Source organism: Arachis ipaensis, chromosome B5 (assembly GCF_059453495.1).
Source record: "Arachis ipaensis isolate K30076 ecotype BB chromosome B5, ASM5945349v1, whole genome shotgun sequence".
Taxonomy (NCBI): Eukaryota; Viridiplantae; Streptophyta; class Magnoliopsida; order Fabales; family Fabaceae; genus Arachis; species Arachis ipaensis.
Window position 1 is genome coordinate 155,061,415 of NC_142440.1, and position 15,217 is coordinate 155,076,631.

The 15,217-nt window shown below is 35.6% G+C and overlaps 3 protein-coding genes across 3 annotated transcripts in view; 1 reads left to right on the forward strand and 2 right to left on the reverse strand.

The window, feature by feature from the left end:
* LOC148566303 (uncharacterized) overlaps window positions 1–6,307 on the reverse strand; it is a 40,306-nt gene extending 33,999 nt beyond the window's left edge. The window contains exon 1 of the mRNA XM_088486433.1: window positions 5,971–6,307. The gene's annotated coding sequence lies outside the window, so the exon portion shown is untranslated. The remainder of the gene's footprint in view (window positions 1–5,970) is intronic.
* Window positions 6,308–7,608: 1,301 nt separating this feature from the next.
* On the forward strand, window positions 7,609–8,694 carry LOC148566306 (uncharacterized). The gene is made up of 2 exons (XM_088486419.1): window positions 7,609–8,011; window positions 8,086–8,694. The coding sequence occupies exons 1-2, from the start codon at window positions 7,844–7,846 to the stop codon at window positions 8,545–8,547; spliced, it is 630 nt and encodes a 209-aa protein (XP_088342545.1). The 5' UTR covers window positions 7,609–7,843; the 3' UTR covers window positions 8,548–8,694.
* Window positions 8,695–12,244: 3,550 nt separating this feature from the next.
* On the reverse strand, window positions 12,245–14,029 carry LOC148566307 (uncharacterized). The gene has a single exon (XM_088487500.1). The coding sequence runs from the start codon at window positions 14,027–14,029 to the stop codon at window positions 12,245–12,247; it is 1,785 nt and encodes a 594-aa protein (XP_088343626.1).
* Between the last annotated feature and the right edge of the window lie 1,188 nt (window positions 14,030–15,217).

Below are 15,217 nucleotides of genomic sequence, written 5' to 3' on the forward strand. Positions count from 1 at the left end.
ACTAAGAAGATTGAAAGTTTTAAGAAAGACTTGAACAAATCCTTTGCTATGAAGGATTTGGGTCCTGCAAAGAAAATCCTTGGCATGAGTATCACTCGTGACAGGAAGAATGAGAAACTGTAGTTGTCACAGCAGAAGTATATTGAGAAGGTTTTAGAGAGGTTTAGCATGAGTAATTCCAAACCTGTTAGTACTCCACTTGCTAATCATTTCAATATGAGTTTGCAGCAATGTCCTACAAGTGAGAAAGAGAAAGCAGAAATGAAGAAGATTTCATATGCATCTGCAGTTGGCAGTTTGGTGTATGCTATGGTTTGCATCAGGTCGGATATTGCTCATGCCGTTGGAGTTGTTAGTCGGTTTCTCTCTAATACTGGCAAGGAACACTGGCAAGCAGTGAAGTGGATTCTCAGATACCTTAATGGTACTTCCAGAGTTTGTTTATGCTTTGGGAGTGGCCAACCTATGTTGGATGGTTACACAGATGCAGATATGGCTGGGGATCTTGATTCAAGAAAGTCTACTTCTGGTTATATGATGACTTTTGCAGGGGGAGCTGTGTCGTGGCAATCTCGACTTCAGAAATGTGTTGCTTTGTCTACTACAGAGGCTGAATACATTGCTATTATTGAAGCTTCTAAGGAACTCTTGTAGATGAAGAAATTCCTACAAGAGTTAGGCATCAATCAAGAGAAGTTTATGTTATTTTGTGACAGTCAGAGTGCTATCCATCTCAGCAAGAATCCGACGTTTCATTCCAAATCGAAGCACATAGAGGTGAGGTATCATTGGATACGTCAAGCGCTTGAGATGAAGTCATATGCACTTGAGAAGATCCATACTGATGATAATGGTTCATATATGATGACTAAGAGTTTACCTGCAGTGAAGTTTGATTTCTGCAAAGAGAAAGAGAGCTTGGTGGAGCAGCCTATCCCCACTTGAGTTGGTGAGGGGGAGATTTGTTGGTGGGTCCCCAACTAAGTGGGGCCCACAGTTACTACATATTCTTCTTGTTCTTGTTACTGCACATCTTCTTCTTCGTTATCGTCGTCATCAGCACTACCACTTTCTCCTCCTCCTCTTCCTCCTTCTTTTTTCATTGAAATTTCTTCTCTTCCTTTCTTTTTCTCTTTTTCCTCCATCATCAGTTATCTCGTTGTTGAAGATAATAAATAATTCAGGTTCATATTGTCAATTGAACCAGAACGAAATTGATTATTGTTTTGAATCTAATCAAGTGGCTGAGGTGTGGTTCAATTTAGAAAAAAAAATATAGCATTAGAGGAAGTATTTTTCTATATTTACAGCAAATTTGTGTGTAACACGAAGATATTTGGGTGTAACACGAAGATGTTTGGATGTATTTTAAGAATTTTGGATGAATTTTTTTATTCTGATAAGTTCTGCATAATTCAAAATTCTTCCTCTTCCTCCTCCTCATCTTCTATTGCTTCTTCTTTTCTTTTTTCATCATCATCACCATCTTCTTCTTCTTTTTTTCTTATTCATCTTTTCTTTTTTGTTTTACCTTCTCAAGTTTCTTCTTGTTTTACTCTCTTAACAAGAATAAAAACAAAAAAAATCAAACAAAGAAGAAGAAGAAACACATAATGCTGCAAAATTACTTGGAAGAGGATGAACTTACATTCATTTAACTAAAAGATAGAAAGAAATACGAAAAAAAAAAAGAAGAAAAAAATGAAGCATTAGAGGAAACATTTTTCTGTATTTGCAGTAAATTTGGGTGTAACACGAAGATATTTAGGTGTATTTTAAGAATTTTAGGTGTATTTTTATTATAATAAGTTCTACATAATTCAAAACTCTTCCTCTTCCTCCATCTCATCTTCTGTTACTTCTTTTTTTTCATCATCATCACCATCTTATTCTTTTTTTCTTATTCATCTTTTTCTTTTTGTTTTACCTTCTCAAATTTGTTCTTCTTTTACTCTCTTAACAAGAATAAAAACAAAAAAATCAAACAAAGAAGAAGAGAAAACACATAATGCTGCAAAATTACTTGGAAGAGTACATTCATTTAATTAAAAGAAAGAAAGAAATAAGAAAAAAAGAAAAAAATACAGCATTAGAGGAAATATTTTTCTGTATTTGTAGCAAATTTTGGTGTAACACGAAGATATTTGGGTATATTTTAAGAATTTTGGATATATTTTTATTCTGATAAGTTCTGCATAATTTAAAATTCTTTCTCTTCGTGCTCCTCATCTTCTACTGCTTCTTCTTCCTCATCTTCTTATTTCGTTTTCTTATAATTCTTCTTAGGAGAAAAAATCAAACAAAGAAGAAAAAATACATAATGTTGCAAAATCAATAGAAAGAGGAGGAAGAAACAAAATGCAGCAACAATAACAACAATAAAAGAACCACGATGAGGATGAAACACGCGAAAAAGAAGAAGAAGGAATACGAAGAAAAAGGAAGAGGAATACAAAGAAGAAGAAGAAGAAGAAGAAGAAGAAGAAGAAGAAGAAGAAGAAGATAGAGAAGGAGGAAGAATGTGGAATACAAATGTTAAAGAAGAACCGTTTCTCATTTCACGCTATTCAAAGTTGAGGAGGCGCGTGTTTACACGTTCTCTAAATTGAGGGTTATTTTTGTTAGACTTGGACTAACTTGTATAGACTTGTATGCCAAAAAGACTTATATGTGTAGCAAGTTTTTTTAGAAGATAAATCTAACATGATAATTTTTTGTGACAAAACTAGGATATTAAATGTACAGTCAAAATAATTTCCAAAATATTTATACAATTTTTGGATATAGTATATTTTTTTTATCTATTAAACTTATCTAAATAGTTAAAGAATTATTTGTTACTATTTTTTAACAATATATTATTTTCTACTACTCAAATCAATATTTATTAATTAATTAATTAATTAATTACTATTATTATTATTATTATTATTATTAATTTGACAACATTTAGTGAATATATATAAAATCCATTTTAAAATAGTTTAGTTCATGTTTTTTTATATACATTGAATTATTTGTTTACTGTGTACTACACCTTTTCTTTATTAAATCTAACTACTTTTTAATTTTTTTTATTTTGTAAATTATTTGGTATATATTAATAATTTAATATATAACAAAAAATATGAGGTTTGTTTTATATAAATTTTTTTTTGTTTTATAGATTATTTGGTATATATTAATATATAACAAAAAAATATATGAGATTTGTTTTATATAAGTTAAATATATTCATAAATAATTTATTTTAAAAAAATATTTCAGACATAAATACAAAAAATAGATATTTTTTATGTATTGAGTAGATATATTAGTTATATAGTAGTGTATGTACCGTACAATGCATAAGAAATATTTAATATTTTATCTATATCTAAAGTATTTTTAACAAAAAAATTTCTTCAACATATTAAATTTTAAATCAAACTCAATTTGTATCTTTTTATTCATTTGAATAATAAACAATAGTACATAACAAAAAAAATCACAAAATAATTGGTTTAATTAAGAAAAAAAATCATAATATGCAATAAATTAATAATGTCTTAATTTTTATAAGAAAATGTGCGTACACATTTTTTTGTTTTCAACATTCATCGTTGTACATCTGTGACTGTATTTTTGTTTGTATCAAATAAAATTTAAATATTATTTAAAATTTAATTTTGATGCACTGTTAATGTAAAGTAAATAACTATTTTTCACATTAACCGCGTGTATGGCCATCTAAAAAAACGGATATAATTACACAATTATATAAAACGTTTTATACTGTCAGTGCATCAAAATTAAACTCATATTATTTATCTAATAATTTATATCAAACTAAAAAAAATAAAATAACACAATTCATAATAAAAAAATAAAATAAATTTTTTTTTTATCTCTTACCTGCTCTTAATTTTTAAAAGTGCCACATATAATTGTTGGTACCATTTAATATCGCGATATGTATTTTTTGGCTCACCTACGACACAATTTGCATGGAAATTGTTAATCATTTGTCAAGAACTCGTCCGGAATGATCGCCCACATATATTGACGAAGACCAATTGTCACCTCCAACAATTATCAAGTGAAGACCTCTATCAGAAGTACTGTAAGTCTGACCTGCTTATTTAAAGTTGTTGATCATATATGATAGATTTTAATGTTTTTAAACCTCAATAAAATAAAAAAAATTCAAGTAAATGGAATTGTTTCAAATTTGTAGGATACATTAATGTGAAATCAAAATCTGACATTTTTCATTCTTTTCCGTATAATAATTAGGATTTATTTGGATGAGTTTTTAAAAAAAAAAATTTTTTTGAGTTATCTCTGTTTAAAAGATCTTATAAAAAAATAAAAGTAATTTTATGTTTGGATATTTTATGTAAAAAAATTTTTTATTTATCAATTATGTTTGGGTATATAAAAGTACTTTTTTGTTTATTTATTATATAAAAAAATCTTTTTTTTTAAGAAAAAGATCTTTTAAAAAAAGATGTAAATTGCAGCTTCTCAAAAAAGATATATTTTTTTATTTTTCTAGTACTTTTACTTTTACTATTAGAAATTTGCTAAACACACTAAAAAATAAAAAAAAGATATTTTTTCATTAAAATTTTTTTTATCAAGATAATGGCGCCCAAACAAGCACTTAGTGTTTCTTGCCTCTTTTATTTTGTCTGGTTTTTCAACTTTGATTTATTTGAAATTAATTAAAATAAAAAAAATTAAGAATTTAATGGTTGATTGAACTTTGTTTGCCGCTTTTATTTTAACTCTTAGGTTGATTACCTTAATTTAATGGTTTGGGTCACAGTATTACATATTTATCTACTTTAACAATTTCGATCTTTATGCTCAATTGAACTTTGTTTTAATATTAATAAATTCAGATGTTGACTTATTTTTTCTTTTACAGTTACACTTGAAGACAAACTTAAAAGATCTTATAGCAAACAAAAAAATTCAATTTGTAAATTTCTTCACATGATTAATAAAAATATATTTTTGTAAGTGATTAATTTTTTTCTGTAAAACAAATACAAAAACAGTGTAACGATTTAAGTAACAGTGATTCAAATATATTTCTTAAATAAAGTAACGAGAACATAAGTAAATCATACTAGTTTATTTTTTTAAAAAAAGAGTTAGACATATTTTACAGCGGTTGAAAAAAATTGCTGTCAATAGTTTATTTAGTGCCACAATAATTCATTTTGCGGTGATTATACTAAAATCGTCGCAAAATGTCAAACAATTGGCAGCACTCCTCTTATCCGCCGCAATATTTTATTTGGTGACAGTTTTTTATAACTGCGGCTAAAAAACCACCATAATCTTCCATTTTTTGTGTACTGACTCCTAAAATTTCCTTGTTATAATACAGTTTGAGTTAATCCTTTATATAAACCAAAACAAAATTGAACAAATCAAAATATTTTCTAACTCATACCATTAATTATAAAATTTAAAATTTTTTATTTTATGCGCTGTAATTATTTCCTTTAATATATAAATTTATATTCTTGAATTAATTATTATTTTTAAATTTTCATATTTTACACCTTTATTTATATCCTATTTTAGTCTTGATGTTTATTTTCATACACGTTAGAATATATTTAATGATTATTTTTATACACGTTAGAAATATCTTTTGTTCATATATATTTTATATGATTAATTATAGTTGATGGACAGCTATCATTATTTTCTTATATATTATTATAATTTAATGTCATTATAACATTGATTTCTATTTCCTTTTATATATATATAGTTGTAGTACTTAAATTAGTATATTCTAATTATTTCCTTATATATATGTGATCTTGCCTGAAAAATAGATCGGCTTCAACTCCTCGAGATCAGCCGAGCTATGTGCTGCAAAGCCGAACGTCTGTCTCCTAGAATACGAGTTTCTTGTATTCGTTGTTGGTATGAGAGCACGAGCAATACAAAGAGGGTGGAATGTACCTGCAAAGGCACTCCGAAGCTTAAGTCAGTGTGTATTATAGCTTACTTAGAAAAACTTAGGTCTTTAGAGATGTTCTACTTCCTTTTTATATGTGACGAGTTCTTTATCAGTTATATTTTCGGCGCTAACCTTCGAATAAGTGATATCATAACCGATCTTATTTTGTCGTTGGAACGTCGGTTATGATGGAAACATTAATGTTGCCGAGTTATAGCTCATAATTCCGAATAGTAACGGAAAATGACGAGGTATCTCATATGTTGTTAATGGTTATGGGGCCGAGTTATAACGCACAATAATGGCGACCATTAATATGAGGTAATGATGACCATATCACAGCCCCCAAGCTTAGCCTGAGGAGAATTTTAATGAAGCAGGTTGAGCTTTTGGATGAGTTATAAGTCGGCTTGCGTGGGTTAGTGGATGAGCCCCCAGATCAACTTACTTCATTAAAAGATGGTGTTTTGTTTTATATTTTATTTTGCACGTGGGGAGTCGTGTCCGTTAGTTTCTGATGAGAGAGAAAGAGTAATGGTTGTATTTAATTTTGGTGGTTCCCAATGTTGGGTTCGCTGTTTGATGTGGCTTTGGGAGTGGGAGTTATCATTTGAAAGGTTTTGTTGTTTTAATAGCTTTAATCTTTGGAATTTTTGTTGGCTGGTGTTGCCGTTTGGTTATATGCTTGCTTTTTTGAAGAATGAGTAAGAGAGGTATGATTCTGCTTCTTCGTTTCTGATCTGTTTCTTCATCTTCCTCTGTCTTTCTTCTTCTTTCTTTTGTTTTCATTCTGTTGATGAGCTGATGGGTTTTGAGAAAGAAAAAAAGGATAAGGTGGATTGGTCTTATGATTGGGTGGGTGAGGATGTTAAATCGCGGGTGTCACTGTTCTCTGATGAATCGGCGGTGAGGGAGGTTGATGTGACTAAAATAGTGAGGGTGGGTTCTGGAGTTAAGGTAGAGTTGTTACCATGTAGTGTTGATGATAGAGTTTATCACCGGGAGTGGGGGTTTGGGTTTTTCTACATGCATAGTTGTGTGCTTGAAGAATTGCGGGTCAGGCTACTGTTTACGGAGTTTGAGTGTCAGATTCTGAAGCAGTTAAACTGCACTCCGTCACAGCTTCATCCAAATGGGTGGACTTTCCTTCGGTCTTTTGAGGTTCTGATGAAATTCCTTGAGGAAGTGCCATCTGTTGATCTGTTCTTTTCGTTATTTCAAGCTAAAGGGGTATGGAAGGGGGGTTGGGTGAACTTTAACAGTACTCCGGGTTTTGGGATTTTCAAGCTCTACAAGTCCTCTTTTAAAGATTTTAAGGAGATGTATTTTAAAGTCAGAGGTTCGGAGGAGGATTTCCCATTTTTTATTGATGAAAATCTCGCTGAGAAGTTTTCACTGTTTTGGTGCTCGGAACCTCAAAATATACTCAGCCCAGAGGTGATATCTCCGAGGAACGAATGTGTGATAGAGTTTTTGGTGGAAAATGTTGATCGTAAAAATTTGATATCGATGTATGAGTTGCTGAAGTGGGAGGAGGATAAAGGTGTTGTTGTAGAGTACTTGGGTGAGTGTTAGGGCTTATGCCGATGTCTGTGTTATTCTCTTAAAAATCTCTAATATGAATTGTTTTTTGTAGGTGGAAAGTATCCTGGTGTCTCGGCTGCATCATTAAGGTCGCGTTTTAAGACCAAAAATTTGGACAAAGAAGTTTCTTCTTCTAATGCTGATAAAGGAGCTGGAACTGGCGAGGTTACTCAACCTCCCCGTGGTCGGACTAAGGTAATTGTAAAAAAGAGGAAGTCAGATGTTGTAGAGGTTTCTGAGGATTCTGATGAGAAGGAACATGTAGTTCCTTTGGAAGAGATACAAGCTTTTATGGGTAACCATAAAAAACTTCATGAGGTATCCGAGTATAGTGAAGGCTTTTCTGTCTGGGGAAAAGAGTATCCATATATGGCAGTGGTTGACGAATATTGCCAGTCTTCTGCTGATGTTTCGCTTGCCAAGGAAGTTGGTGATATGGCTATTGGGCAATATATGCAGGTAATTGCCGAATTTGTTTCTGTATTTATGATCTGAGTTGTTTGTAAGATTGATGTTTGTTTATTCTATCTTAGGTTGTCGGACTTCGTCTTGCCAGTCTTGGACGGAGCCAAGAGTTGATGTATAAGAAGACTTTAGTGGAGAAGAGTGAAATTGCTTTGTTAAAGGAAGAGCTGAGCAAGGAGAAAGCTGTTTCGTCTGGGCTTCAGAATCGGTTGAGTGAGACAGAGAAATTATTAAAAGAGACAAAGGAAAGTTATGTTAAAGATGTCGAAGATTTGAAGAAGAAGGAGAGTGATCTGGCGAGCATGCAATCTCGGCTTATTGAGGTTACTGCTCAATTTAAGGATATGGAGAAGAAAAAGGCGGATGAGATATTGGATTCTTTTGTTGAAGGTTTTGAAAGGGCAAGGTTGCAGGTAAAGTTTTTGGTACCGGATGCCGATCTCTGTGGTATGGACCCCGGAAAGATAGTGCGAGATGGTCAGCTGATCGAGGATGATGGTGACACAGAAGATGAAGCGGATAATGCTTAATGTGTTTAGAAACTTTTTTGAATTTGTTTTGCATATGTAATAGTTAGTTCTTGTGTTGAACTTTTTGATTTGTTTTGTTTGAATTTTGAATGTGATGCTTTTATTTAAGAAAAAGCTGTTTGTGATTGTTCGGAAAGTGTTCCGAGTTTATTTGCGGTTGATGATATTGTGTGATAATGATAGTTTGTAGCTTAGACGAGTATTTGGCGTTTTGTCTGAGCTGTATGGATAGAGTTGATTGATAAGATCATGTGCACAGTTATTTGATAGAGATTAAAATGGTATTCGTCTCCTATATATTCGGAGTCTTTTTGAACCTTTAAATACAAAGGTGTAGGTAGGCTAGCCTCGTTAAAACCTCTCCAAACAAAACCCTTTTTGGGATAAAATCTTGGTAGTAGGAAAAAGAGTACAAGCCTGTCCCTGTATTTTAACTATAAAATTTCTTTAGGGAAGACACATTCCATGTATTAGGCAAGAGTTTACCATCTAGTGATTTTAGCTTGTATGCTCCTTGGCCGAGTACTTCTGATACTCGGTACGGACCTTCCCAGTTAGTTGCGAGCTTTCCATGTGTTGGTGATTTCCGAGCAGTTTCTGTTTTCCGAAGTACCAAGTCTCCTTTTGAAAATGATCTGTGCTTGACCGTCCTGTTGTATTGGCGAGCTAGTGCGTGTTGTGCCGCTTTTTAACGTAGTGTGGCGAGGTCTCTTATTTCTTCTATGGTATCGAGCTCGGCCCTCCGAGCTTCGTCCTGAGTGCCGAGTTGTGTTCTGAATGAACTTTGTGATATTTCCAGTGGTACCATAGCTTCCGAGCCATATACTAGCCTGAATGGTGTTTCTTTTGTTGATGTTTGTGGGGTAGTGTTGTACCCCCAAAGGACTTCAGGTATTAGCTCGGCCCAGAGTCCTTTGGCGTCGTCTAGCTTCTTCTTTAGTGCATGTAGAATGACCTTATTTGCGGCCTCAGCTAGTCCGTTTGTTTGAGGATGTTCGACGGAAGCGAAATGTTGCTTTATTTTTAGATCCTGCAAAAAAGATTGAAATTTCTGATCGGCGAACTGACGACCATTGTCAGTTATGATATGTTGAGGGATGCCGAAACGGCAGATAATGTTTTTCCAAACGAATGAAATCATCTGCTGCGATGTTATTTTTGCCAAAGGTTGGGCTTCCACCCATTTGGAGAAATAATCAATTCCGACAATGAGAAATTTTACCTGGTCCGGTGCCGTGGGGAACGGACCGAGTATATCTAAACCCCATTGGTTAAAGGGCCAACTGATGTCTGAATGATGCAATTGCTCGGCTGGTATGTGTATTAGTGGTGTGTGCCTTTGGCAATTGTTGCAGGACCGAATTTTCTGTTGGCTGTCCTGTTTCAAAGTAGGCCAGAAGAAACCAGCTCGGAGGATCTTGGACGCTAAGCTCCGAGCTCCTGTATGTGTTCCACAGATTCCTTCATGTGCCTCGGCTAATGCTATATCAGCTTCGGGCTTGTTAAGGCATTTGAGTAGAGGGCGAGTATAACCTCGTCGATACAGCGTTCCATTGAATATGGTGAAGGACGATGCTTGTCGTCGGAACTTTTTGTTGTTCTCAACCCCTTCTGGTATAGCACCTGTTTGTAGATAATGTATAAAGTCGTCTCTCCAATCTTTTCCCTGTGTAACACTTAACACGTTTGTCAGAGTAACAGTGGGTGATGTTATGGTAAATTGTTGTAGTGTAGATAACTCGGACTGTGTACTGCCAAGTTTGGATAAGATGTCGGCTCTTTGATTTTGTTCGCGGGGAATATGTTGTATATCAAATTTGGCAAATTTTTTTGATAATTTCTTTACTAATAGTAGATATTTAGAGAGGAGAGCATCTTTTACCTGGAAAAGGTCATTTACCTGCTGTACCACTAATAGTGAGTCACAAAATACTTTGATTGCCGAGATTTGGAGATCTAGACAAAGTCGGAGTCCGGCGATCAGTGCTTCGTATTCGGATTGGTTGTTGCTAGATTTGAAAGCTAGGTGTATTGAATGTTCCAGTATGAGTCCGTCGTCGGCCTCCAGACGGATTCCTGCTCCACATCCCCCATTATTTGAAGATCCATCTACATATAAGGTCCATTGTTTTGTATGATCTTCTTCTGATGGCATTGTAAGCTCGGCGATGAAATCTGCCAGAAATTGAGACTTGATCGGTCCCCTTGATTGGTATCTGATATCGAACTCAGATAATTCGACTGCCCATTTTATAAGTCGTCCTGCAATTTCTGGTTTGTGTAACACTTGTCTTAGTGGGTGATCGGTTCTGACATGTATAACGTGGCTCTGGAAGTAAGGTCGGAGGCGCCGGGCCGAGAATACTAGTGCTAGTGCGAGCTTCTCAATCCTTGGGTAATTGAGCTCGGCATGTTGGAGAGTTTTACTGACAAAATATATCGGATGCTGAACTTTATTTCTTTCTGTAACGAGGGCCGAACTTATCGCCCAATCAGTAACTGATAGATATAGAAATAAATCTTCCCCTTGTAAGGGCTTTTGTAAAATCGGCGGTTGTGAGAGAGTTGTTTTTAATTTTGAAAAGGCTTTCTCACAATCGTCGTTCCACTCAAATCTGTTTTTCTTTTTTATTGTTTGGAAAAAAGGAATAGAAGTTGATGCTAGGCAAGGAACAAATCTGGAAAGTGCTGCAAGTCGTCCTGTGAGGCGCTGAACTTCTTTGACTGTTTTAGGACTGGCCATGTCCAGCACTACTCGGCATTTTTCTGGATTTGCCTCTATTCCCCTGCATGTTAGTAAAAACCCTAAAAATTTACCCCCTTGAACGGCGAATGCACATTTCTCGGGGTTGAGGCGCATGTTGTACTGTCGGATCTGGCCGAATATTTCTATAAGGTCGCTGATGTGATCATGTCCGATTTGTGTTTTTGCAACCATATCATCGACATAGACTTCGATGTTTCTGCCGATCTGTTTGGCGAATACTTTATCCATAAGGCGTTGGTAAGTTGCACCTGCGTTCTTTAATCCAAATGGCATAACTTTATAACAATAGTTACCGAAATCAGTAATAAAAGCTGTTTTATTTTGATCGGAGGGGTGCATGAGTATTTGATTATACCCCGAATACGCATCCATAAAACTCAAAGTAGCATAACCTGATGCGTTGTCTACTAAAGAATCTATGGATGGTAGAGGGTAAGAATCCTTTGGACATGCTTTGTTTAAATCAGTGAAGTCGACGCACATGCGCCACTTACCGTTTTGTTTTCTTACCATTACCACATTGGCTAACCAGGTAGTAAATCTGTTTTCCTTGATAAATTCGGTGTTGATGAGCTTTTGGGTTTCTTCTAGTGACGCTCTCTTTTTCTCTTCTCCGAGTTTCTGTTTCTTCTGCTGCACTGGTCGGACTGCCGAGTTTATCGCTAGTTTATGGCTGATAATTTGTGGGTCGATTCCGGGCATGTCTGAAGGTGTCCATGCAAAAAGGTCGGCGTGTTGTTGCAGGAAGGTCATTATAGCCTCTAACTCAGATGTGTTGATTGATGTACCTACATAAGTAAATTTGTTAGGGTCATTATAAAAATACACTTTTTGTAGGTCATCGGATGGTGTTGGGCGCTCGAGGAAATCAGCTCTTAGGTCAAGGTCGGCCAATGTGTGTTCCTTTTGTTTGAGGTTGACATTGTTGACTTATTGTGTTGAGCGGTTTTGGAATTTCATGCTGATGTTGTAACATTGTCGTGCCTCTTTATGATCTCCATGGATTGTTACAACCTGATCGTTCTGCAGTGGAAACTTTACACAGAGATGAACGGTAGAAACAATGGCGCCGAACTTGTTCAAAAAAGGTCGGCCAAGGATGAGGTTATATGGACTGAAACAATCAACTACTAAATATTGAATATCATTAGTTTTTGAAAGAGGGTGCTCACCCAGTGTGGTATGTAACCACACTGATCCGAGTATTGGAACTCGTTCTCCTGAGAAGCCGACCAAGTCTCCTCCTGTGGACTGTAGCATGTTGTCGCTGAGCTTCATCTTTTGAAATGTGGAGTAGAACAGAACATCGGCACTGCTCCCGGGATCCAAGAGCACTTTTTTCACTAACAGATCCCCTAGCTGTAGGGTGATTACCACAGGGTCGTCCAAGTTTTGTATACTGGAGTTGAAGTCCGCTTGTGTGAAAGTGACTTCTGGTTGTGGATTAGTGATTGCTACATCTTGCTGTGGTCCGTTTACCGAGCATATTGCTCTGAACGATCTTTTCCTTGCCGAATTTGAGTATCCTCCACTAGCGTATCCTCCTGAAATGCAATTGATTATACCTCGTGGTCTTTCATATTGGTTTGAGGATGCCTTCTCTTTTCCTCGGTTTTGTTCAGAGAGGTCGTTTGTTGTGGAGCTCGGGCCGCGCTTTTGGATGTGACCACCAATATATTTGTCGAGGTGTCCCTGCCTTGCTAGTCGTTCTAAAAGATCTTTGGCGACCACGCAGTCATCGGTATTGTGGCCGTGTTTCTGGTGGAAAGCACAGTACTTCGATTTGTCCACGTTCTTTGCATCTTGGTAGGTACCGGCTTTTCTCGGTGGCTTGATCAGTTTTGAATTCAAGATCTCCTTGATTATGTCCTCTCTCTTAGTGTTAAACTGCGTATAAGAATCAAATCGAGGTGTTAGTTTAAAACTTTTCTTAGTGGTTGAGCTCTTATCGTCGTTGCGGAAGTGTGACTTGTCAGACTTCCGAGCTTGTCTGAGTTCCTCGATATCAATTTGTCCTTTTGCCTTCTCCCGAAATTCTGCTAGAGTCTTCGGCTTGGCTACTGTGATTGTCTCCTGGAACTTTTCGGGCCGGAGACCGCTTTTAATTGCGTGCAGATGGACCTCGGGGTGAAGGTCTGGTATGCTGATTGCGACCTTGCTGAAGCGGGTCATGTAGTCCTTTAAGCTTTCGTTTGGTCCTTGCTTGATAGTGTTCAAGTAATCGGAATCATGCAAGTATATTGCGGATCCGGCGAAATGTTCTTCGAATAACTTCGCCAACTGGTGAAACCGTGAAATGGAACCTGCAGGCAAAGCACACAACCAATCAAGTGCAGGACCGTCTAAATAATTCAGAAAACAACGACATAAAACTGTATCTAATGCACCGTTGACGATCATTATTGATCGGAACTTCTTTAGGAACTTCCTCGGGTCTCCGAGTCCATCATAAGGCATAAGGGTCAGCGGCAGAGTGAACCTCTTCGGTAGTTTGAAATTCATCACTTCTTCTGTGAAGGGACCTACAAGGTCGTCAGCCTCTTCTTTTTCATCTTCGGGCTGTTGCTCTTCGCCTCGAGCGGTCTCCGAAACATGAGAGGGTTGGGACTGATGTTCCTCGTCTTCTGCTTGCTGGCGATGAGCACCGTTGTGCTCAATCCGAGCATGATTTAGTTCAGCGATTTGGGCAGCCATTAGCTGGTTCTCGTCGGCCATTCGTTGATTGGCTTGTTGTAGCTCAGTTACGATTCACATGAGCTCGGACAGTGGAGGAGGCGGTACGTCAGCCATGGATGCAGATGGAGGTAATGGGACCAAAAGAAAAAATATGATTTTCTCGGCCCCACGGTGGGCGCCAATTGATCTTGCCTGGGAAATAGATCGGCTTCAACTCCTCGAGATCAGCCGAGCTATGTGCTGCAAAGCCGAACGTCTGTCTCCTAGAATCCGAGTTTCTTGTATTCGTTGTTGGTATGAGAGCACGAGCAATACAAAAAGGGTGGAATGTACCTGCAAAGGCACTCCGAAGCTTAAGTCAGTGTGTATTATAGCTTACTTAGAAAAACTTAGGTCTTTAGAGATGTTCTACTTCCCTTTTATATGTGACGAGTTCTTTATCAGTTATATTTTCGGCGCTAACGTTCGAATAAGTGATATCGTAACCGACCTTATTTTGTCGTTGGAACGTCGGTTATGATGGAAACATTAATGTTGCTGAGTTATAGCTCATAATTCCGAATAGTAACGGAAAATGACGAAATATGTCATATGTTGTTAATGGTTATGGGACCGAGTTATAACGCACAATAATAACGACCATTAATATGAGGTAATGATGACCATATCAATATGTATTTTGATTTTGATTGTAGATCTTAAATTAGTACATTTTAATTATTTCTTTATATATATTTTAATTGTAGCATTTAATAAATTAAAGTGTTAGATTTTGATTTTAACATTAATTAATTAATAGAAATGACGTTGAAAATTTTTTATTCATTCTTAATATTGGAAACTAAATTCATAATATTCTTTTAGTTATAAATAAATAAATACTTTTAATATTCTATCTTAATTATATCTTAACTTGGTATTTTAACAAATTGCTGATCGATTATAATAAGATCCTAGAAGAAGCCACCAAAGCTTTCTAGGTCTGCAATGTACGATAGCAATTAAAGTAAATTTCACGACACCCCAATCAACATTTCTTTTAATTTTTTAGTTCAATCGTTATTCACTTCAGTTTAATTTAATTTTTATGTTTAAGTAAAAGTTTCACAGTATTACCACCCATAAGTTTTGTATTCAATTTCTGAAACAACAATGCATAATTGATAAAATTTATACTTCATAGCTAGAAAAAATTAAGCTTAAATTTATCAATAAAAATTAGACCAT